Source organism: Oryza brachyantha, chromosome 6, assembly GCF_000231095.2.
Source record: "Oryza brachyantha chromosome 6, ObraRS2, whole genome shotgun sequence".
In the NCBI taxonomy this organism is placed as follows: domain Eukaryota; kingdom Viridiplantae; phylum Streptophyta; class Magnoliopsida; order Poales; family Poaceae; genus Oryza; species Oryza brachyantha.
Window position 1 is genome coordinate 21,932,454 of NC_023168.2, and position 23,342 is coordinate 21,955,795.

General features: G+C 39.0%; 2 protein-coding genes across 3 annotated transcripts; one reads left to right on the forward strand and one right to left on the reverse strand.

Moving 5' to 3' along the window:
* The first annotated feature begins 2,180 nt into the window (after positions 1 to 2,180).
* Positions 2,181 to 4,671, forward strand: LOC102708255 (tetraspanin-18-like). The gene is made up of 6 exons (XM_006656467.3): positions 2,181 to 2,442; positions 2,562 to 2,661; positions 2,771 to 2,851; positions 2,955 to 3,059; positions 3,143 to 3,337; positions 4,295 to 4,671. Exons 1-6 carry the CDS (start codon positions 2,258 to 2,260, stop codon positions 4,358 to 4,360), a joined length of 732 nt encoding a protein of 243 aa, XP_006656530.1. The 5' UTR covers positions 2,181 to 2,257; the 3' UTR covers positions 4,361 to 4,671.
* Positions 4,672 to 5,789: 1,118 nt separating this feature from the next.
* On the reverse strand, positions 5,790 to 22,894 carry LOC102708534 (lysine-specific demethylase 5C). Of its 2 annotated transcripts, XM_006656468.3 has the most exons (33): positions 21,360 to 22,894; positions 16,936 to 16,993; positions 16,289 to 16,411; positions 15,990 to 16,047; positions 15,502 to 15,638; positions 14,655 to 14,813; positions 14,383 to 14,469; positions 13,992 to 14,162; positions 13,483 to 13,659; positions 13,198 to 13,389; positions 13,036 to 13,101; positions 12,771 to 12,866; positions 12,523 to 12,609; positions 12,171 to 12,287; positions 11,891 to 12,098; positions 11,734 to 11,798; positions 11,203 to 11,261; positions 10,994 to 11,125; positions 10,734 to 10,890; positions 10,318 to 10,647; positions 9,454 to 9,636; positions 9,294 to 9,355; positions 9,060 to 9,135; positions 8,734 to 8,883; positions 8,532 to 8,659; positions 8,191 to 8,311; positions 8,035 to 8,108; positions 7,818 to 7,962; positions 7,548 to 7,697; positions 7,056 to 7,151; positions 6,884 to 6,979; positions 6,588 to 6,799; positions 5,790 to 6,274 (listed from the first exon to the last, which is right to left on the reverse strand). In XM_006656468.3, the coding sequence occupies exons 1-33, from the start codon at positions 22,823 to 22,825 to the stop codon at positions 6,046 to 6,048; spliced, it is 5,667 nt and encodes a 1,888-aa protein (XP_006656531.3). In that variant the 5' UTR covers positions 22,826 to 22,894; the 3' UTR covers positions 5,790 to 6,045. The 2 variants fall into 2 exon arrangements, with proteins under 2 accessions (XP_006656531.3, XP_040380778.1); XM_040524844.1 differs by lacking the exons at positions 5,790 to 6,274; positions 6,588 to 6,799; positions 6,884 to 6,979 and having other exon boundaries at positions 7,092 to 7,176.
* Between the last annotated feature and the right edge of the window lie 448 nt (positions 22,895 to 23,342).

Genomic DNA, 23,342 nt, shown 5'->3' on the forward strand with positions numbered 1-23,342 from the left:
TCAAAACTAACATGAATAGCTAAATTTTAATTTGGAGAGTCAAAATTTAGCCATTCTCTCGGAGATGCTCTAAGGTGTCATGTGATATGGTTAAGAGTTGTGTGAAGTGAAGAAGTAAAATATGATTAGGAAAGAAAGAGAAATCGAAAAACAGAGGGATCATCTTAGACGATATGCTTTGAATCAGAATAGAATATTTTATTTTAAATATATCTTATTTTTTATAACTATTTATATAGTATAAAAAACCAAGAGATGTTCCTTTGAGTGACTAGAATCCATTTTTTATTCTCAGCTTAAGTAAGCTGTACTCCATTTGCCATACAAATATAAAGCAGTATTATAATTGTTTGGTTTTGCTGCTAGGTAGGTGCTGATGCATCCATTTTCAAAAAAGAAAGGAAGACAGAAAGAACGAAAGAAAGAAAGAAAGAAAGGAAGGAAGGAAGGAAGGAAAACTAGGATTGGAATATATCGTCAACTCAACGGGAGCAGAGCAGTCAAAAAAGGCTGTGGAGGTCTGAATCAACGGCGTCCAGCGTAGCCAAGAATTCGTCCTCCACGCTGCTGCTGCTGCTATCCATCGTCTGATGATGATCCATGCTCGACAACAAATGGTCGTCATCGTCGGTGGAGAAGAGGTCCTCGGACGGCGGGAGCCTGGAGACGCTGGCCTGCTGCTGGTCGATGGTGATGAAGCCGACGGAGTCGTCGTTGTTGAGGGCTCGCTGACGACGGTGGTGCTGGAAGCGGAAGCAGAAGCAGCAGGAAGCGGGACGGGGGTGCAGGGCGGTGGTGTAGAGCGAGCGTGAGCAGAGCACCGTGGGCGAGGGCGAAGCGGAGGGCGATCGGGGAAGGGCGGCGGTGGAGGTCGAGGGAGAGTGTGGTGGAGAGGAGGAGCGGGTGAGTAGTGGGATGGTGGACGGAGACAGAGAGGGTGAAGCCGCTTCCCCTGCCGCAGTGCAAGAGCAGCACCTGGTGATGGAAGAAGGCGGCGGCGGAGGCACGGGTGGACGCTAGCAGCGCTCCTCCAAGAAGAAGAAGGCGGCATTCCACCTCAACTGCAGCGGGCAGGGGCAGGCCGGCGATGTGCTGCGCCTGCAGGCACACCATCACCAACTCCTCCTCCTGCTGCTGCTGCTCATCTTCTGCATTTGATTTGATACTAACCTAACCTGGGATGATACTCTGTCTCTCTCTACGGCCTCTAAATATAGAGATAGTAAGCATTCTAAAATACAATTTCTTCAATGATCTAGCTTTTAGCAAATAGCTTAAATATAAATGACCTCACAATTCATACATTAAAATATATGTAAGAGACTATCTCTTAATTAAGAGATAGCTTTTATCTCTCTTCTATTAAAAATTGTATAGTACATCTTATAGATAACTTATAGATACTCATCAGAGGAGGCCTACTTGCGGCCCTAGATAAATTATTAATAATGGGAGTATCAATTGATTATTTGAGGATTTGGGCGGCGCCGCACCTCATCGATCATCGCACAAGCCTCCAGTGGAGGAATTTTTTAGATTTTTGATTTCACAAATTTGATTTTGCATTTCAAAAATTCACACTTCTAACCTCCTACCGCCTCTAGGAGGGCGGAAAGCCCACATGGCTAACGGCTTGGTGGATGGGAGAGAAGGGGATGACGGCAGAGTGAAAAAAATTACATGTAGACTCTTGCCGCTCTCTGTATGGGAGGCAAGAGGTTTTTTTTTTCCAAAATTTACAATTTTCCAGCTCCCTGCCTCCCCTCACAGCTAAGTCTGTAGGTTTTACAAAAAACCCCTTGCCACCCTTTGTAATGGTGACAAGAGCCTAAATGTAATTTTTTTCGCTCCACCCTCATCTCCTCCACTCCTATCCGCTGGGACGTTATCCACGTAGGCTTTCCGCCCTATCAAAGAGCGGTAGGAGGTTAGAAGTGTGATATTTCGAAATACAAAATCAAATTTGTGAATTATTTAATAAATAAAATCCAAAATCCAAAATATTCTCCAGTGGAGTCGATAGCATCGGATATGCGAATGGGCTCTATTGGGCCAAATTTATTTATTTACCTATGTGTTCCGTTGGGCCCAATAGGGAGTCTCATCTCATGTCAGTTGCAAATTCAATGCCAGAGCAGCAGCCGCAGCCTGCCAGCTGTTAAAGTCAACAATAAGCCAGAGCCAGCCTTCTCCTCCTCCTCCTCCTTCCCTAAAATTAAAAAAAAAAAACAAAACAGAAAAAGGCCATCTCCGCCTGATGGCTCGTCCTCGTCGGAGCTCCGGCGGCGGCGCCCTCCACTGCTGCCTTGCCTTCCTCTTCAAGTTCCTCGCCTTCCTCCAGGCCTTCGCCGCCGTCTCCGTTCTCCTCTATGCCGCCTGGATCCTCTCCCGTTGGGGGCGCCATCATCACCTCCACCTCCGTGACCTGCTCCCCGACCTCTGGTATATACATCCTCCCTCTCTCTCTCTCTCTCTCTCTCTCTCTCTCTCTCTCTCTCTAGGTCTACTAGTCTATGGACGCATCAATTTTTTTCTTATTTTTATATAAATTGATGGCGCAGGTTCGTCTGCGCCCTCATGGCAGCCGGCCTCTTCTACTGCCTGCTTCTGCTCGCCGGATGCGTTGCTGCCGAGATCAACAGTGCTTGCTTCCTCTGCTTCGTATGCACCCCTTCCCTTCTCTCTTCATATGCTCTATCTATCTATCTATACAAATACATTACTGTAATATTCAACAACAATTGTTTTCCTTTTTCCCCCAATTACCTAGTACACCATCTTGGTTGTCATTATGATGCTACTCGAAGCTGCTGTTGCCGCTGATTTGTTCTTTAACAAAAACTGGATCCAGGTAAATTACTTCCTCCCTTTCTATTGAATAAGTAGTAAGTAACAGGGTAGGATAGGGATATGATACAAAAACTCATCTCACACAATATCGCTCGCTCCAACAGGATTTGCCATATGACCGCACTGGGGAACTTAACAACCTACTTTCCTTCATCCAAAGTAATCTCGACCTCTGCAAGTGGGCTGCTGTTGCTATTGTTGCTGCACAGGTCTTTATTGATTCACTCTCCTCCTGTTTTTTCCTGACGAAAGGAGGGCATGAATCACATTTCACACCGATTAATTTACGCAGGCATTTTCACTTCTCCTGGCAACCATCTTGCGAACCATGGTTTCTACCCTGAGGGCGGACTATGACAGCGATGAAGATTTTGTAGTTATAAGGAGGCCACTTCTGGTTGCCCAAGGTGCTCCCGCTTATCTTCCCACAACGGTCGATAGTAGAGGTTTCCATCCAGACCTATGGAGCTCAAGAATGAGACAGAAGGTGACAACTGTTTACAATCCAGTGCCTATGTAATTTCAACTTGCCTACCTTGAAAGTAATTTACATGCCTCTAGTTGCTAAAAAGGACATAATGCAAGCATAGCTTCTGTTGTTGGGTTTTAAATCTGCATATTATGTTTGTGAATCATGAAACTTGAATCTATTAACGCCTGCTGTTACTCATGATCCTTGTTTTTTTTTGGTATTTTTCTAGCTACGGGAATTTTTTACATTATTTTAAAATGCATAGCTGACCTTGTATGTATGTTAAGGGTCTTTTATTCAAGGCATTTGATTAGGAAGTGAGTGGTTTGTAATGATCAATTTCTCATCATATCAATGTCCACCTTTAGTCTAAAAGCTTCTCTCTCTTTTAATCTACTATTGTTGTCTGCTACTTTACTAGCGATGTTTAGGACATAAATTTATTGTAGCACCATATTTCCTGTATCTCTAGAGGAGCATTAGTCCATTGACATCTATAAATATGCAACCAATTTGAAGATAAAGTGCTTAAGTTGTAAGTAATCTGTTTACAGAGCTAGATACAATGTTAGCTTCAGGGCCATCCGATGAGAAGTTATGAGAGGATGATTACATAACTTTTCTATTCATATTTATCATATCAAGGCATCAAATTCCGAGCTTAGCCCATGTGCCATTGAGTTGTACTGTACAGTCAAATTAATTGTTGGGAAATGCGGCCTCAAATACGGAAGCAAGTTAACTGATATATATGTTTTGTACTAGCTGTGCTATTGTCTCGCTGCAGTTTCTCAACCATTTCTGTCAGTAATCCATCTATTCTGTTGCTAAATGTGCAGCTAAAAATCACAGCATTTCCTAACAACAATTTACTTGTAGTTTCTGTTGGATAATACCAACTGAAAAGAGTAATCTTTCCTTGTAAACTGTGATGTATTGGTCAATAATTAACATTATCTTTTTGGCCTATAGTATGGATTGAACTCAAGCAGCTACACCTACAATACTCTGGATCCAAATGCACCACCACCTCAGTAAGCGTGTGCGACTGATGATGTTACAGACGATGAAGAATCATGCTTTTGTCCCGAACTACTAGTATATACAAACGCCGTTTCCTCTAATCTTGTACTATCATTTTCATGGTTAGTCATTTTTTCGTTTTATTCTCTCTGGATTGTACATAGTCGCATACTGCACTATCATCTGTTAATATCTGCATATTTGTGTTTATGTGGGTGATGTTGGAGATTTGCATCGGTGCAATTGTGCACAAAACATAATGATGGATTTGTACAAGAGGTGCAATATTGTTTAATAGTTTGATATTATTTCTCTTGTTTGCTCAATATAATCTGTTCTGTGGAAGTGTAAAGGCGCATTATATATACACGATTCAGTGCTGATACTTCAGAGTTGTACCTTGAATTGTGTACCTGATGGTATAAAAATGTAACTACTCGGAGCTTCAAACTTGCCATATCCAGTGAATTTATATATAGTTGGGATCTGATTTACCAATAAACCCCGAAATTCTGTTGAATTATTAAACTTTTCTTGATATTTAACTGTTAGTTTTGTGAAAAATATTGAACTGATGTGTTAGGATTAATCGCCGTCTATTATGAATTTATGACCTTGAGACAGTTTATGCTACGCTTGTGGTTACACAGGTCACATGAATCATGAGGTGCTGAGAAACCACGTGCGATTTTTTTTTTCACGGGCGCGTAATTTAGCCCACTACACATACCACGCTAATGTCCCACGAAAGATGACAACAGCCTGTCAGAAGCTCTGTATTTCCGCACTTTTTATTTGGGGACTGTTATTCTACAGGTATCTCGGAATTAGATATTACCATGATACATCATCGATATATCACACCGGTAACAAGCTATACTAGGACAGCAATTGATACTAGGACCACGTTCGCCCCTCGGGTAACATAACTGAACACTCTCGTTTTCCGCACGCATGTTTTTCAAACTACTAACAATGTATTTTTTAAAAAACCTTCTATAGGAAAAATTATTTTAAAAATCATATAATTTATTTTAATAATTAATAATTAATTAATTATTTACTAATCTATTATGTTTTTCGCGCCTAATAAGTTAACTTACCCCACCCCCACCCTTCTTGAATGCACCCCACCCCCACCCTTCTTGAATGCGCCCTTCAGTTGACATCTTATCGGTAAAGATTGATAATAAGATAGTACCAACAATAATCGTTAATACTAGGATCGTACTCTGGCACACAGTATCACCTTCGGACACCCCCAAATAAGGTGGGCATTCGGTTCTATCGGTTTACTCGGCTCTATCGGTTTTACTCGGTTCGGTTTCTTCGGTTTAAGTTAAGATCAGTCCGTGTAAAATAGAAACCGAATTAGCTAAAGAAAAAGACAAACGTTTTTGCCAAACAGCTTATAAACATTTTGAAAAAATTAAAACTTCTTGGTTGATTTTAGGATTTTTTTATTATAGTTTATTTTACACTTGCTTTTACATCGGCAACAATAGGTATACAAAAGTTTTACCTAAAAATTATTTTTTAATAACTAATAAGCCATATTGTTTGCCATAAACGGCAACATAATAAATAATCCACCATTGGCAGCACCAGACCGTAATGAAAGAATAAATGAATTGCCTAGCGAATTTGCATGCTAAAATGATATATACCTGAAGCTGACAAAGAGAAGATTGATGCAAATATCATAACAGTCCTACAAAATTACTACGTCTTCTTGCTGTTCTGTGAAGGACCCTTTTGCTTTCTCTCCACGAGTTGTCAGTTTCGCTGTGACAACGTAGAAGTTTCACTAAATCGACCCTTATATGGGCTCTCTCCCATTGGCTGTTACTGTGGCAACGAATAGCTTCCGCTCTTCCTGCTTCATCACAAGATGCTGGAGGGGTGTGCGGTACTGCTTTGTCCGTTGATCTAAGTGAGACGAGAAAAAATGTCATACGGGAGAAAATATACGGGAAAAATTGTCATACAGATACATGATGAACAACCACGAAACATTAAATCATAAAACACCACTACTGTTGGACATATCTTCGATATTCCATTCTACCAGCAAGCAAGACTGGATACAAAATTTCATGATCCAGCTCATATTTTGGATCATAATATCCTAGAATGTGAACTTTATTAATCCATTGCTCCAAAAGAACACATCTTGACCGACTGATATCTAGATCAATCACCAACTTAAAGAACAGGATGAAACGGGGGGAAATAGACATACTTATCTTCCTCGTGAGTTAAGCATGGAAGTGATATATACTCTCCACCATTATTAGGACGGCATGCAGGGCAATAGAATGTTTTTGGAGGGGGTCCATACAAATTGATACAATCAAAATGGTACCACTCGTCACATTGATCACATGCAATCATGGCCCTGTCATCATATGGCTTACGGCAAATGCAATAAAGAACACTGCGGTCTCGTAGTAACTGTGATGGAATTCCATTAGTGTAAATAGAAAAACCAACAGAACGCCACAGAAATCATTAATCAATCAATGGCTACCCATGTACCTTTAGTTCCTTCTCAACATGCACAGTAAGATTTTCACCTTCAGTGATAAGTCCATACACAAGGTCAAGGGCAAGCTCACCAGAATCAAGTGTAGTCTACAGCAGTGTTAAGGTCTCCTTAGTTTCATTTTCATCCGAAGGAAGTTGGTAATAAAAGAAACTTGTATCTCACCTTTTCTGCTTTGGCCAGCCAGTGCAGACTGGTTTCCTTTATTTTATTAATCTCCAACTTGAAGAAATCTTCACCACATATCTCTAAATTTGAACCCTAAAATAGCAATGCTTTAAAAGATCTAGCAGGGAGAGATAATTCAAAATTAAATTGACACTGCAGTCTGCAGGGAAAATAATATGACACTAAATAATGCACTATGCCAGAGCCAAAGAGGTTCAGGTAAAAAAGGTATGACTTGGTGCTAAACATTATCATTATAACAAAAAAATGATAACACACTTAATTTGTCTTCGTGACAGTCAGCTAGAATATTTCAACTGTTATTCTCTGAGTGTTTTAGTAGTCCACTTTAGTATCAAACTCTGATCACAAAGCACCTAACACGTGGTGGCTGTCGAGGGATCCCACATATCGGTTGCAATAGTATTTGTAATACCCCAAAAAATGGGCTAAGAAGACAATTTTTGTATTATGAACCAACTGTATTACCTCGTTATCAAGTGACAGTACTTGTTGGATCAATATCTTTTTTCCACCACACAAGAGAAAATGTACTTGTTTCTTCCAGGAATATTGGCTGAACAATGACTCAATGCTGCAACTGATCTGGTGATCATACAAGCCAGCAGCCGATGTTGCCTACAAAAGGAATGGCAAAAACATGGTAAGCAACAATAGCACATTCCCATCATCTTACAGGGAGCATCTAAAGGTGCATGGTTACTTGTCAAAAGTAGGGATAAGACTGGTGATGATCACCTTTAGAGCAACCAAAAGAGATCTGCGCATGACACTAAGATCTTCTCCATGGTAAGAGTCTGCATCATGCAATATTTGCATAAGGTAGGACTTAAATTTATGAGCTTTCTCAGCAATTTCTTCTAATAAATCCAACTCATCAACCCTGTGAAAGGAAAAATAGGTTTTCATCTAACAGAATAAGGGAATTATCTCTTAAAGCTTTATTTTAAATTACCCTGAACAGAAACCCTTGGCAAAAGAGTGGAGCTCGATAAGTGCAGGAAGTGCAGGACGGTTTCCTTTACGTATCTGTTATGTTTAAAATCAAGACCATACTATAGCAGTATAGCACCAACCATTATCTTCATCACATTTATAAACAAATAGTTACCTTCTCTTGTAGTCCATTCTGTAATAGATCCCCATTTTCTAAATGAAAGCAGAACGGGCAGGTCCATTCATGTGCCAATTGCATAGAAGAAAGCAATGGTTCAACACAAGAGCTGTGGTACCTGGTTAATAAATCATTGAGTCACCAAGCAGCAAAAAATTGTGAAAACAAATGAAACAAAAATAACTTAACAATGAATAGAGATTAGTTTAGCTGGGTACTAGAATAATTCTTTGAATGTTTTTTCTAGCAGAATGACTAGGGAAGTGCAATAAGCAGAAGCAGAATATTCTGCTTTTGGATCTTCCCCAAGAAAAATCTTCCAAGCATGTGCATCTTACCTGTCTTGACATATCACACATCTAGAGGTAGTATGATCTCCCAAACCAAAAGAGCAGATGGCACAGAATCCTTTCTGCTTACAGTCTTCAGTATATAGCATAGAAGCATGATCCATTGATCCTCTAATCTGAGAAAATGAAACCAAAACAGTAAGAATTTGCTGAGAATCGAGACAGAGCAAACCTTAAAACAGAAACCTACCCTCAGAAGCGTGGGGAGCAAAGAATCACTGTTATTTCCATCAGGAAACAGAGTACAATGGCAATGAGTAAGCCACTCCTCAATCTTTTTAATCTCAAGAACAACTTTATCCATCTCAGTAGAATCAAACGCCGCATACTGACCACTGTCCTACAAAGGTTGGAGCGAAATGAAGGGTAAGCACAAGATATCCAATACAGTAGAAGAGAAGTTCCAAAGCTAAGCAAATAGTAGTTTTGCTTCATTAAATGTCAGAGGTAACAAAGCGTGATACATAAGGAATACGGAATTCTGCATGTCAATATGAATTAATGCAAATAACATACTCTCAATCTTAATAGGCCAGCCCAAGATTGGTGATCAGGCAACATGAAGAAGGCATTGCACTGCTCTGCCCATGAACTGGAAGGAAGCATTGTTAAATGTTAAGAGAGAGTTCGAAGATATCTGCAGTAGTGTAATGCAACTTCGACATAGCAACAAATACTCAGTATTCATGCTTATGTCCATCAATAAGTCTTGAGATGTTTAGCACAAGCATTTGGGTAGGGATAATTTACTTGTGATTGTTGATAGCATCCTCAAGTTTGGCAACCATCATAGGATAAGGAACAGCAATTTCCTGTGGCATGCAAAAATATAATGCAATTGAAACCAAAGACCTCAAGAAGGGCATGGAAAATGAGAAAGGAAGATAACTTTGCACTTTGAAATGCTTACCTTGTATTCCGCTAAAATATTTTCAACATTTATCAATCTGGATTTTACAGACATTTCTGAATCAGGAAGAAACATAAGTGCTTTTCTCAGCCAAGATGATCCCTTCATCAATATCTCAGCTAAAGTGTAAGCCAGCAATGAGGCAGGAAGGTTGACAGCTTGTTGAATTAATCTTTCAACATCCTAAAAGGTCAATTTTATATATTTACACCAGAGAACAAAAAACTCCATGCTCTTGCATATCCAGCAACACCAACATGCTTGACATGACACTGAATGTATATGAGGAAAACTAACCGGTGAAGACAACAAAGGACTAGACATTTCCGTAAAAAAGGTCTATACAGAAAAAGGTACAATTTTACCATATAATTTAACTACTACCTCCACCCCATATTATAGCTAACTTGAATGATAGAGGTAGCTATAATATGGGCAGAGATAATAGATAGGCAAGTGTGAGTCGTTGAGGCAGGCATATCAAAAATAGAACTCACTCAATGCTATGGTAATGTGGTATGAGGATGAGGCGGTGACCTTATCTAACCTCTAAGAAGCGCAGCATTGTTGAGATACTAGAACAAATACTTGCAGAAAACAACACACAATGATATTTGTCTCAAGTTAAAACTGACAATGATCTTCACCACCATAGCACCAAAAGAGCAGATGGAAGAGATGGGGAGGGAGGGGAGGGGGACAAAAGCAGCTCATCGAGACAATAAAAGCAAATGCATAAAAATAGCCATAACTCAAACAGTCTTAAGGTAGCCTACTATAATTTGAAGCAAATAGCCAGTTCAAATGGTAGGTGCAAAGAGCGACAGTTAGAATGGTCACAGCATGCATGAGAACATCACTCACCTGCAACAAAGGAGTCACACAGCAGAAAGACAATGCGTTCAATATCCATCCAAGTATCAGAAAAGAATCCTTCAGCTCTTGAAGAACCTTGAATTCAAAACCAAGAGATAGTCCTTTTTCTATTTCTGCATTAATTTTATCTTGCAGATCCTCTAGGTTTCTTTTAAGTGGGTCAATAGTAGAGTCGATCACATTCAAATGCAGCAAGGTTCTTGAACTGTGTAGCAGAATTTGTGAGTTATGCTCCCATTCAATGACATTGGTGAGAACAGAACTAAGTGCTGAAGTGTCAAGAATGATTTTCATACTTGCAGGCTGACTAATTAAATCCTGTGAACCAATGAAGTGCAACAGTTATCTAAATATTTATGGGCACAATAAATGGTTAATCATATTACTGAACCATATGTATGAACCTTTAGGTCATCAACTTTAAGAAAACCTTCAGACGCAGGTTTATCACTTCTAGGTCTGAGATAGGTCTCGCATTTGTCCATCCACAACTTAGCGGTAGCAACCTCTGCTTTCATATCCAGTTCAGACGGAAGGATAACATGTATGTTCCCTGAGCACCTGAAATTGGATCATTCAATAGGAAAAAAAATCATTTGATTCAATAGGAAAAAATCATCTGATTCAATAGCATAAGAACATAGACCTCCATGACAATCCATACCGAATATGGTCTTCAAACTCAGATAGAGGAGCAGAGTGCTCAAGAATAAATCTAGCCTTCTCTTCCCAAGTGATGGCAGTTTTAAGCTTATAGGACAGATCAATAAATGGTTGCTCCTCTTCAATGGTTAATCTGGCAGACAATAAAACTGAGACAGAGAAAAATTATTCTATACAGTATAGAACAAAGAACAAACCAATTGAACTTACATAGAAGCTTCTTTTATAACTTCATTGACCACCTCCATAGATGACGGCGTTGCAAGAGCCTGTTCATGCGATCAAAATTCACATATTCAATACAACTACTGATCCTTAAAAAGGATGTTTACCATGAACAATGCCTTCAGAAATACCTAACATCATTATCGTGCGACAGCAAAATAAATAGCATTACAACATTCCCTAGCTAAACCCTAAACCACAAACAATAAGCTTCAAACTCCAGCATAACAATTATTAAGTGGATTCCAGTTTGAATTTTTTGGTCAACTTTTATCCTTATCTATGGTTCATTTTCATTAATATTTTCATTAATATTTTGAAGCTGCTACATACTGAGAATTTTTGAGTGTGCACTCATCAGGCAAGAGCAACATATTCCAAAGTTCACAAGAATCAACGTCAGTCTGATAATGTGATATGTAAAATTCTAGATGTCTGCTAAAGATATAGCTTTGTCAAGGAACAAACCATGTCACAATGGTTATTACTCCAATTTACAATGTATAAAAGATATACCTCAGATGCTTGCTTCCTGCAGAAGGATTTCTTTAGCTCTTTCTCAACAACGGAAAATTCCTCAACTGTGTAGAAGAATATCTCTCATTAGTAACAATAATCCAACATTTCAAATGCAAGTCACCATGAAGAGAAAAAAAGAAATTACACAACATGCCTTTTACTCCTAGTGATTTTCCGTCCTTCAGAATGTGTGTCAACTCCTCAACAATGTTGTGATGGTCATTCCTTTCAAGAAGGTTCCTGACCATGTTATTAGCATGATTGACCCATGAGCAAGCACCTGAATAACGTTGGTTAAGAAGGTTCAGCTCTGGAATACTGAAGTTGGCACCATCCACCACGTGAAGGAAGTTCTCCAACTCCTGTAGTATTTTCCACACAGGATTGTTTAAAGTTAATGTAGCAAAACAAAATAGGAGGGGAGGTGCGGCAACCTTAAGGCTGGGGGAGACTTGGAGGTAGGAAAGACAGCGTATTCTCCATGCTTCAGCTTCTTTCCACAGCCCATAAACAAGATTAATTTCTGGAACTGAAACTCGAAGGCACGCCATCTATCAAGATGTAGATATTATCAAACACTCACCAATAGAGTGACAGTTCGTGCGTAAGTATATTAAGTGCAGAATGAATCAGGTTAACATTAAAATGGAAGCTGAAAGATAGTTCCCTGGAAAACATGTCATGACTCACGAATAGCACTTGTATTGATCTAAGGGCACTAGGCAAAAATATATAGAAGTTACAAGTGCAAACTTAAGGCCTAAATACACATCTAACAAAACAAACCTTGGATTTCAGCTCATTTAGGAAATCTATGTCAACAATGCCCCGTTTATGCTGTTCAAGGCAATCACACGCTTTCTTCAACCAGGACTGCGGCACAAATGAAATGTAAATACCCAACAATTAAGGAACTAAAATGTTAACAAAAACACGCCCATTAGAAATTTAAAATGGATGAGGGGAAAAACTCGACTAGCATGAAACAACAATCAGAACATTTTTTCAAAATGGAACAACAAACACATCCACACCTTTGCAGAAGAAATCTCACAAGACAATGCTGATGTTTCTGTTAGTTCAACTGGAAACTCTAAAACCCTCGAGTACAGTCTTTCCAAGTAATCAACCTAAAAATATATCAGTAAAGAAACATATGTTAACATATCCACAAAGCAGGTGGAGTTTCAAATTTGTAGCGTAATTTTTTTGTTTGTTTTTTACATGTTCACATTTTTAATTCTTTTTGAAAAAAAAAAGAGATCTGGTTAAAACTACAATATCTGGAAATAAGTTTACCGTTGAACGAGATGATAATGCATCATTTATTTCATTAATCATTATTTCTCCTTTGTCAACATATACCTTCAACAGAAAGAGCAGGGGGGATCAACACAACATAATAACTTTAGGGTTTTTCAATAAGATCAACAAGAGTTCTAGGTTTTACAGTTTACAAACCTGCAATTGTGTAAGACTTGGTTCATAACATGGTTTACATCTTACAGCAGTTAATTCTTTAATTTCCACATAAATTACTTTCTCGGAACAATTCTCTTTGCAACGAAGAAAGCCATCAATTTTGGAGAGGCATTTTCTAACACTGGAAGCCCATTTCTTACCTTCTATTAATTTTGCTGACATACTCCTCACCTAAGAAGCACAAAATACCACATTTAATACAAAACATTCAACTCTCGAAGACTGGTAAGCAAGTCACAGCAATGCTCAGTAGAACAAACATACAGAATCCATATTATGATCACCCCAAAGAAATTGTTCAGCATCTTCTAAGGCAGTGCCATAAGCAGTATCTAAGAATGGCATATGGAGAATATGGTCAGCTTTTGAAAGCCAGTCTTCTGCAAGTTGTGCATATGACAGGCTGTGATCTTTGTCCTCGAAATGAGCAGATAAAACACCCTAAGAAAGGCAGATAATGAAATAAGGCATCAAAAATAAAGGTGGAGCTAATGAAAACAAGATCTGGGACATAACAATGCACGGTTCCCTATATACTCGGTCAGATGATCATGGAATCATGGGGAAGGAACCAGTACAATGACAATGTAAAGAACTGAGCAAATCATCCCTTGCATATGCATGTTTTATGGATAAGCAAATTAAAATATTTCAAACAGATAGCATAATAGATAAAAGAATACATTAAAGATGTGTTTTATGGAAAAGAAAATTAAAATATTTCAGACAGATAACATAATATGTAAAACAGTGAACCGAAGTCCATAACAAACCTTTCTCTCTGGCAAACAAACATCATTATGTAAAAGGGAGTTCTGCTTAACATTCTCCCGTGGTAGACTAGCCTTTGAGACCTCACAAACTAAATCACCCAACTCTGCAAGGGTATGGCGGTAAAGTAAGCGATGTTTCTCTGGACTGCATTCACAAAGGTGCTTCCAGTGCTGGGAAAGAGAGAAATAAAATTGCTCTTAATAAACTTGGCTAAAATCTAAGGGATGAGTGCACAATTAGCGTCATTGCATAAGATGAAATCCATCAATAGAAGTTGTCATTTGCTTCTATGCTCAAGTTTGGCAATAACAGAATGGAACAACAGGAAAAAAAAACATAACATGAAATTAACAAGTAAACTTGCAAAACAATGGTTGAAGTAAGACAAACCTCAAGGCAAACATAAGAAGACAGCATACAGTTACAAGAAACCGCAGAAAGATACAGATACTGGCGACAAATAATGCATGTAGGGTCCTGCATAATAAAATGTGGAAGGGGTTCAGAAGGCACTGATGAAATCAAGAATTTCATTATATCTCTTTCCTCTGCCTTCTTTTTATATTATATTTCATAAGGATAAACGATAGGATCTAAAATAGAAGCAATAAAGCAAATAAAAAGGGGCATCACATGGGATGAAGATAAACTAGTAGATCTACCTCTTCACTTCCAATGAAGTTTGGATTATCCTTTGGTGGCATTAGACTGGATTTGACAATTCCATTAACCCATAGCTCCTCACGGCATTTTTTCTCCTTGACAAATAGCCTCTCCATTTCTCCTTGTAAGTAGGGAAGTGATTCATTGTCCACACCATTCTATTCAACATAATATGGGTATTTAGAGGCCATGAAGAAGTGGTTATGATTACTCAAAAAAGAGGATTATATCAAATAAGATAATGTAAAACTGATGGCTCAACAATGAAGGTTTATTCAAAGAACAGAAAAGATTGCATTCACGCATCCAAAATTTACTATGATACTAATACCGGATGGGAACTTCCTCAGCATAATGGTACTAGGGCCAGGACCATAACTTGGAAGATCTTCATTGTTGAGCAGGATACAGTACAACTTCGTTAAGAGTATTGTTTCAATGGCCCACTCCAAATTGAAATATTAATGAGCATTTCATGGCCACTAGTGTTTTTGCGAAGCATTGTATGTAAGCAACAAGCTAACACTTGGTATCATTTGTGCTAAAGAAGCCAAGGACAACCAAACCATTCAGCACTAATGTTTTATATGATAGCAGACTGATGAGGTAATGCCACAGATGTTTATTCTTTTACGAAACAAAAGTGGTGTTAACGACTGATTGTTGCACATGCCTACAGAATGCTAAACAGTTGGTTGAAACTTCAATTAGTAACAAACAAGGTCCGTAGTACACCAATTTTATGTGAGGTTTTCTTACTAGCAACAAAAGCTCATCATAGCATAAAAATCAAATTATACTAAACACAGAAACAAAGCAACAAATAACTAATAGGTATTCTTTGACCTTTGCAACCACATATAAAAGCTCCTCATGCGACAAAACAGGTGCTTTACGGTACAACCGATATAGTTCAGCGCCAACGCTCCCATGAGGTAACCAATCGGCAGTAGCAAAATTTACAGCTTCAGCACAGTTCAAACCTGAAAATGAATGATACATCTCAGATTTGGAATGGAACAAGCCGATAACCCGCGCGTTGCCGTGGGAAATAAATATGGTTGCAGCAGAAAATAGATATGTAAAGGACACTATTTGTAAAGGGTGTTTTTTTAAAACACTAACTTATCATGTTAATCAACTACATGAACAGTGAAAATAGATAAACAGTGCAATGGTTAATCTGAAGATAAACGGTGAAAGTAGATGAACAGTGCGGGTGAACAGTAAGTGAACAGTAGAGCTGCTGCGTGGCAGCTGGACAGGACTGTTCACCAAAAACATTAGTTTTTATAGATAAGAAATAATACAAAAATGAGTTAAGCCTGTATTACCAAAATTGAAGCCACCATGGAATGACCTAGGAAAAGTAATCACAAAGTTACCAGGTTCCTGAAAAATGCAACAAAATAATCAAGTTAAATATTGTAGTTGTATTTCAGATCTGAAAAAATGTACTCTAGATTCAAATTCCATTAAGCAAATAGAACGAAAGTAATACGAGGATACTTGTGCAATTATGCAACTAGCAGAATGCACTTTTAGCCTTTGAACAGTCACAGCTGTATAGAAAGAGCACAGAACCCTGTAAAAAGTTGTGTTCAAAATATTAGACTAATAAATCTCCACTAACCTGCATCACACTATAAACAGGAACACCATTTGCTTGTAAAATCGATGGATTCAACATTGTGACAAGGTGAAAAAGTAGGTCAGGTTGTGCGTCAAATAGATCAGGCAAAGCATTGCGCATAACCTGCAGATCATAAATTGTCAAGTATTTAATTCAAATATAAGAAGTCTCACTGTGGCCTAACTACATTTATATTAATAACCCATTATCAAGAGCTGCACCTTCTGGATCATAAAAAGTATTAACCACACAGAGTTTCCTCACCCATCTATAAAGAGCTACAGCATACATGTTTGTAGTCATGTCTGGAAGCCACTTGTATACAGAAACTAAAAAGGAAGTAACTACCATGAAATAACCATATATTATCATAAATAGACAACTCGTTGGCTAGTAAGCAGCAAGCATTTTGCATTGTTTCTTTCAAAATATAATCAAAAAGCATCACGGGTAAGAGTTATACATCGCTCAATCTTTTCAGCGAAAAATGCAGCAATTGAACAAGTTCCTACTACAACAAAGATGAAAATGAAATTGATATTGCACATGTGCCCTATCACATATAAAAACTTTTTGTCAAAATCATGGGAAAACAGGATATTGATGTTGTGTCTGTGCCCTATCACAGTAAAAACTGTAAAATATACCTGCTCAAAAGCATTTGCTTCTGCTCCAGGTACTCCATACCAACATTTTGGCTCACCCCTGAAACATATAGAAAATAATCACATTGTACCCACAGTACTGTATGCTTGAATCTTCATAACAGAACACAACAGGTTACAGACATACAATTCTGCACATAAGATCAGACTAGCAGAATTCCCCACACAATCGAGAGGGGCTAACTTATAGTACAATTTTCATGCCAAGAGAACACAACAGGTTACAGAATTGTATGTCTGTAACCTGTTGTGTTCTGTTCTTCTCATACGAATTTCACTTATTCTTCTGTTGTATTTGACATGATTTTTAATATTTTTACAATCCAATTTTCAGTTATTTATGCATTGTCTTTAAAGTGGCTCTATGCTTTAATCTAGATACCCTCATCACAATTCAACATGTAATCTAGATGCCCTCAGAGTGAACATGGAGGCTCCTCTCACTTTATTTTAATAGCAATAGAACAGATGTCCACGCATGCCTCCAATCAATGTGCATGGTTCAAGAAGGCAGTAGGAGCTACAGGTTTGGCATGGCTGATCCTTAACGCCTGCCTAGGCCCCACATGGTTGGCCCCAGAACAAACCAACTAGTAAAATACATAAATTAGCAAGCATATTACAGAAAAATTAGACAGCATAACACTAAAATAGCAACACAAGAAGTCAAAATAGGTTAGCTGCCTAATGCACCATCTAACGCCTAATTCTAGCACATAGCACCATCTTTTAGTACACTGTCAATGTAAATGGACAAATAAAACAAGAGTAAACTTCACAAAAATACAAGTACTTTGACCAAATTATCACAAAACTACATATTTAACATTTATGTATCAGAAAACTACAGATTTAGCACCAAATTTCTCAGAAAACTACAGATTTAAGGTCGTGTATCACAAAACTACAGATTTAGTCATAAAGCTATCAAAAGGTTACTCCTTCTGTTTCACAATGTAAGACTTTCTAGCCTTGCCTAAATACATATGGATACTAATGAATCTAGACATACATAAAAATTATATGCATTCATCAATGGATGAAACTATTAACGACAAAATTTGGTACGATTATTTAGTGGATTTATTTAAGGAAAGAAGCCAACCGATTTATGGAAAGGTCGAATTCAAAAGAGAATTGAGAAGACTACGGCAAGGCAGTTATTATCCTTTCTTAAAATATCTCTTGTAATTAGTCAAGATTAGTTATTTACCTTTTCCTGTTAGGAAAGTTTTATCTCATGTCAGATATGGACTTGTATCAACCCGAGGGTATAAATAGGTACACCCCGAGGCCTTTGTCACCCTTAGAACTAGTTTTTCGACAGAGCGAGTTCTTGGCTGGGCACCATCAGTAAACTCCGACCTCCGGCATGTGAGTTCACTCTCATCGCCATGATAGTTGTATCGGCTGGATCAGGACTTTCTCTGTTCAGTCCAATATTCTGATCTGGTTAATACGACTGCTAGTTATCGTATTAGTTTCAGTTTAAGTTACTTTTGTATCTTTAATCGTTTTGGTTAATTGTTGGCAATCATATCGGCTAGATTGGGACTTTCTTGGTTAGGCCCAATATTCTGATCAAACATGTGTTATTGCTAGTGATTTTATCAGTTCGGTTCTAAGTTACTCTCGTATCTTGGATTAATCTGGTTGACCACTTTGAGTGATTTGCGTTGACTTGATATTTGTTGTTTTGATATTTTCAATCTTGTGTATCGGTTAGGTTCTATCTATTAGATTGTGTTTATCAAATAGTTTATATCAAATTGATTTATTTTGCTCACTGTTTTATTAGAGTTCCATCCGATAAGTTATAAATCATCAGCTCGTCAGATCGATAGTCTGCCTAGGTTGCCTAGGTTTGCTAGCTGGTCTAATCTATATCCTATTAAGTGTGATCTTATGTTGCATTGGTTCAGTTCAACCTATCAAAATTATCCTTAATAAGCTAGATTAGGTAGATCGTGTTGACAGATCTATGCGTGCTATCGCCTAGTGGCAGTCGTCGACTAATCGGTTCCTTGTTGATAATCAATTAAGCTTTGGCTCGTCAGATCAATAGTCTACCTAGGTTTGCTAGCTTGTCTAATCTATCTCCTATGAAGTGTGATCCTATGTTGCATTGAGTCGGTCCGACCTATCAAGATTATCCTTAATAAGCTGGATTAGGTAGATTGTGTTGGTAAATTTATACGTGCTATTGCCTAGTGGCAACTGTTGGCTAATTGGCTCCTTACTGACAATCAATTCTGGTTTGTTTAGTATCTAATCTGAAATTGCTAGGTGTAGTCTAATGCTGCATCGATTTGGTCCGACCTATCAAGATTACTCTTATATATTTTATACATCTTGGTCAATTATCAGTTGGTTGGCTGATGATCCTTGCTAATCCGTACTCATTGTGTTTATATCAATGACATAGCTGATTGCCATACAGTGCTCATAGGTTAATCAGATGATCCTATCGACCCATTGGTCAATCGACTGTTTGATTTAATTCTTCCTATATTCCTTGTCAATTGCAGAGGTCAAATTGACTATCACGCCTCAAACCCGATTTGATAGGACCTGCACTGGAATTAAGCAGATCTCCCAATCCTTCATGTGTTGGCGTGAATTTTGCATCAATAGAAACTAAGCAAAGTTAGAAAGGCTTACAATGTGAAAAGGAGGAAATAAAAGTGTTAGAGTTTCGCCAAAGTTAGAAAGTCTTACAATATGAAACAGAGGGAGGAAGTTTTAGAGTTTCACCATTGTCATTTACAAAAACTATAGTTTTGTGATAAAAATGATGTTAATTTGTAGTCTTGTGACAAAATGCCTTAAATGTATAGTTTTGTGAAAAAAAAAGGTGTTAAATATGTAGTGTTGCGATAGTTTGATCAAACTATGTGCGGTTTTGTGAAATATACTCATAAAACAATCAGAACAGTGCATACACCAGGATACACTTATTGTGAGAATATTCCAACAAACTAGGAATAGACTAATGAAGCATAATCAAATATTGATGCAAATTGGAAACAACAATCTATGGATCCATTAAACAAAGTGTGTCTATGCCTATGACGTTCCAATGCCACATGTATAAATATATTATATTACTATGATATGGTTGCATGGACTATTGCAAATATCTAATAACTCTACCATTCTTGCAAAACATGAATGTCCTCATCATCAGAATCAATGTTATCAAAATCATGCAATTAGGCAACAAGCAACAAGTTGGCCGAGGAGCATGACTTCGTGAACACGAGACACTTGTTCATGGTAGAATACACAACGGAGCAAGGGCAGCGACAATGAGTCGCTTGGAAGCAAATTGGACCCTGCTTGGAGGCCTGGTCTATCGAGCCCATAATTACTAAGTGGAAGGAAGAGAGGAGAGCTACATTGGGTCCATGTGGCACAAGAAGTACAAAGGTAGAAGTAGAAGCAACCGGTATATGTAGTAGTAGTATAGTTGTATAGACTAGTTAACGTAGAGTCTAGCACAACTAGTCACCAAGTCGGTGTAAGGAGCAACTCATCTAAACTTTATGATTTAACCATCATCAGAATCAGCTAATTTGAACAAATCATGATGTTAATAACTTAATAACATACAGAAGCTATGCACCAGATAAGAATCACGTTTCCTTCTATGATATTTGATTTCCAGCATGATTCATGCATCCGTCCTCTCTCATCATTTTGTTCCATCCTCTCCTCGTTTTGTACCATTCAAGCTTAATACTACAGGAAACTGTTGACGTCCCCATCTAAGTGCATAAACTCTTCTACGTAAATAGCCTACATACACACATTTCTGGTGTTGGTGTCCTAGATAAGTGTGTCATCTCCTTTACATTAACATCCATCGCATACGTGAACATAGAGTAAGCATGCAGGTGAAAGACACTGGCACTCACAGAAGCTATAGGATTAGACATAAGATGACCCACAAATCGCTGTTAAACAGTGTATGATCAAATGACACAATAGGAACATTCTCTAGGAGCAAGTTATTATACCTTCAATCGAGCTAAGGAATGTGAAACCTGCAAGCTCTAAGCAGACATATGTGGTGCACATGCAAGAGTCACGCATTCACCACCCAAAGTAGGCTCCAGCGGTCAGTATATCATAGTCACTGCTTTAGTTGGATGTAGGTCACAACAATCCTTTTTAAGTTCATCTAAATTATCGATCATTTAGCCCTAAATGTCATTACAGATCTGCATCACTATAAATTTCAAATGTAATTTCTCTTGTTTATTATTGACAGACTAACAAGTTGCATGTTTCCCAAAACTTATAAATATAATAACAGTGCAAAAGGCAGGTGTGGATGAAGCAACAAAAATAGTACAAATGCTTAACAATTTGTAATAAGCTAGTTGAAGGGGGGATTTGCGTACCAATGTAAATAATTAATCGAATAAAAGCAATGGTCCTCAACGTGCCAACAAAATGATGAAAAAAGCATCCCTATGTAGAGCCAAGGGACCATTACACCAGCAATGTTATCCCGCACTGTCCGAAGAACTGAGCCTGGCAGGTTTGGGAAATTGTTCAGATTCCATGGGCTCGAGCAATACTTCTTCCACATAACTGGGTCCAACGATGATGGCATAGGATCAAAAAGGCGAGGAAACCCACTCCCATAAATTGAAGTGTCCAAATCACTCCCATACATAACCTCAAGCTCTCCTGCCTTTCCCTCCACAATTTCCCAAAATTGCTTCTCAACCTGAACACGGCTGGGACTCTTCTGTCCAAACCACCTTTTTCTTACCCTCTCATCAAATCTCCGGAAAGTCTCAACCTGGCATGTCTTCCTCCTATGGACAAATCCAAAACAATTCCTATCAGAGTTCATGCACTCTGAACAATACCAGTTACCTGGAGGCACACTCTTGAGTGGTGGCGACAAGCAATATAGATGCCATCCCTTATCACAGCGGTCACAGAGCAGCATGACGTCCCCATGCAAGCCACTATTACACTGCTCACAGACCTGATCCATTGCCTCATTGACCATAGCAGGCGTTGCATGAACCTTTCTCCTTTTCCGCTTCCAAGAAGTCGTTCCATGATGTCCATGAGAAGCCATTGTGCTGTTTTTCCTAAGGATGGAATTTCTCCTTTTCAGGCTACCAACAGCGGAGACCTCCCCAGCCATCTCTCTTTCAGAATCCGAACCATCCCTTCCTCCATCCTGCAAACCAGGAAACGACGGTTGATCATCAGATTCCACCTCTCCACACGCCCCCTGCTTCCTATTCTGTGACGGCAATCTGTTTGTGAATTGCTCATATTGATAGAGATGCTCATAATACAGCTGCGCAATGACGTGCTTGGCACACTCGGAGACATGCCTCGGCGCCTTGTCATCGACGAGGCGGACAACGTCACCCCAGCACTTGCCTGCGCAGGCGCCATCGTAGCCACCAAAGCGCTTGACAGCGTGGAAAAGGCGGCAGAGGTCGAGCGGGCGCCCGTCAGAGAGGGCAGGCGACTTTGGCAGCGCCTTTTTCCGGCCTCGCTGATGAGCGGAAGAGGCCTTAAGGAAACGGCGGTAGTCGAGGAGGAAGGTGTCGGGGTCAGCGGGGGCGAGGCGGGCAAGGAGGCGGTTGATGGGCTGCCTCTTGGTGGGGAAAGAAAAGGAGGAGACGTCGAGGACCGGCGGAGGAGACCAGGAGGGCGGCGGGACGATGCGGCAGATGCCGTAGGGCTCGGCGAGGGGGCGGATACGGGCGACGAACGCGAGGGGGTCGGCGAACTCCTCCTCCGTGGGGCGGAACACCGGCGCCTCAGGGACGGAAAGTACGCCGCCGCAGCCAGAGGTGGTGGCAGCGGCGGAGGGGAGCCGGCGTTTGCCCATGGCCGGCAGGGGGTTAGGGTTCCGGTGGGGAATAGGGACCGTTTGGTGTGAGTCCGTGAATCCAAGAGAGTTCCATGCGAAATTTGGATTTAGCTCCTCCGAGAGAGCAGAATAAAACAATTCCTTTTTAATCTTTACGCCCCTAACAACAAATAGGAAAATATACACGCAAAAAACTTCTTACAAACTCTTTTAGAAAAGCTAGCATGTTGCCCTACATATTGCACAACTAGCCCTTATAAATTGTATCTTCTTATCTTAATATTATTTTTTTATTTTTAATTTGAATTTTAGTTTTTTAAAAAATATATTTATTGTGCAAACTTTTCTAAATTTTTTAAATTCCTAATTGGTATTTGTAATTTTATTCTAAACTTTACTGTAAACATAAACTTTTTTATGTAGAATATTTTTGTAGTCAAAATTTTAGATAGCTCAAAATTGTATTTATATGAAGACTCATTCTCTTAATATTACTTATTTTAATCTAAATTTTAAATGTTCCTAAATTGTATTT

Coding starts and splice junctions, on each gene's coding strand:
- LOC102708255 (XM_006656467.3), top strand. CDS start 2,258: ATGGCTCGTCCTCGTCGGAGCTCCGGCGGCGGCGCCCTCCACTGCTGC. Junction 2,443..2,561: donor GACCTGCTCCCCGACCTCTG/GTATATACATCC, acceptor TTGATGGCGCAG/GTTCGTCTGCGCCCTCATGG. Junction 2,662..2,770: donor GTGCTTGCTTCCTCTGCTTC/GTATGCACCCCT, acceptor CCAATTACCTAG/TACACCATCTTGGTTGTCAT.
- LOC102708534 (XM_006656468.3), bottom strand. CDS start 22,825: ATGGGCAAACGCCGGCTCCCCTCCGCCGCTGCCACCACCTCTGGCTGC. Junction 13,660..13,991: donor TTTGTTTGCCAGAGAGAAAG/GTTTGTTATGGA, acceptor TGCCTTTCTTAG/GGTGTTTTATCTGCTCATTT. Junction 7,698..7,817: donor CTCTTTTGGTTGCTCTAAAG/GTGATCATCACC, acceptor TTCCTTTTGTAG/GCAACATCGGCTGCTGGCTT.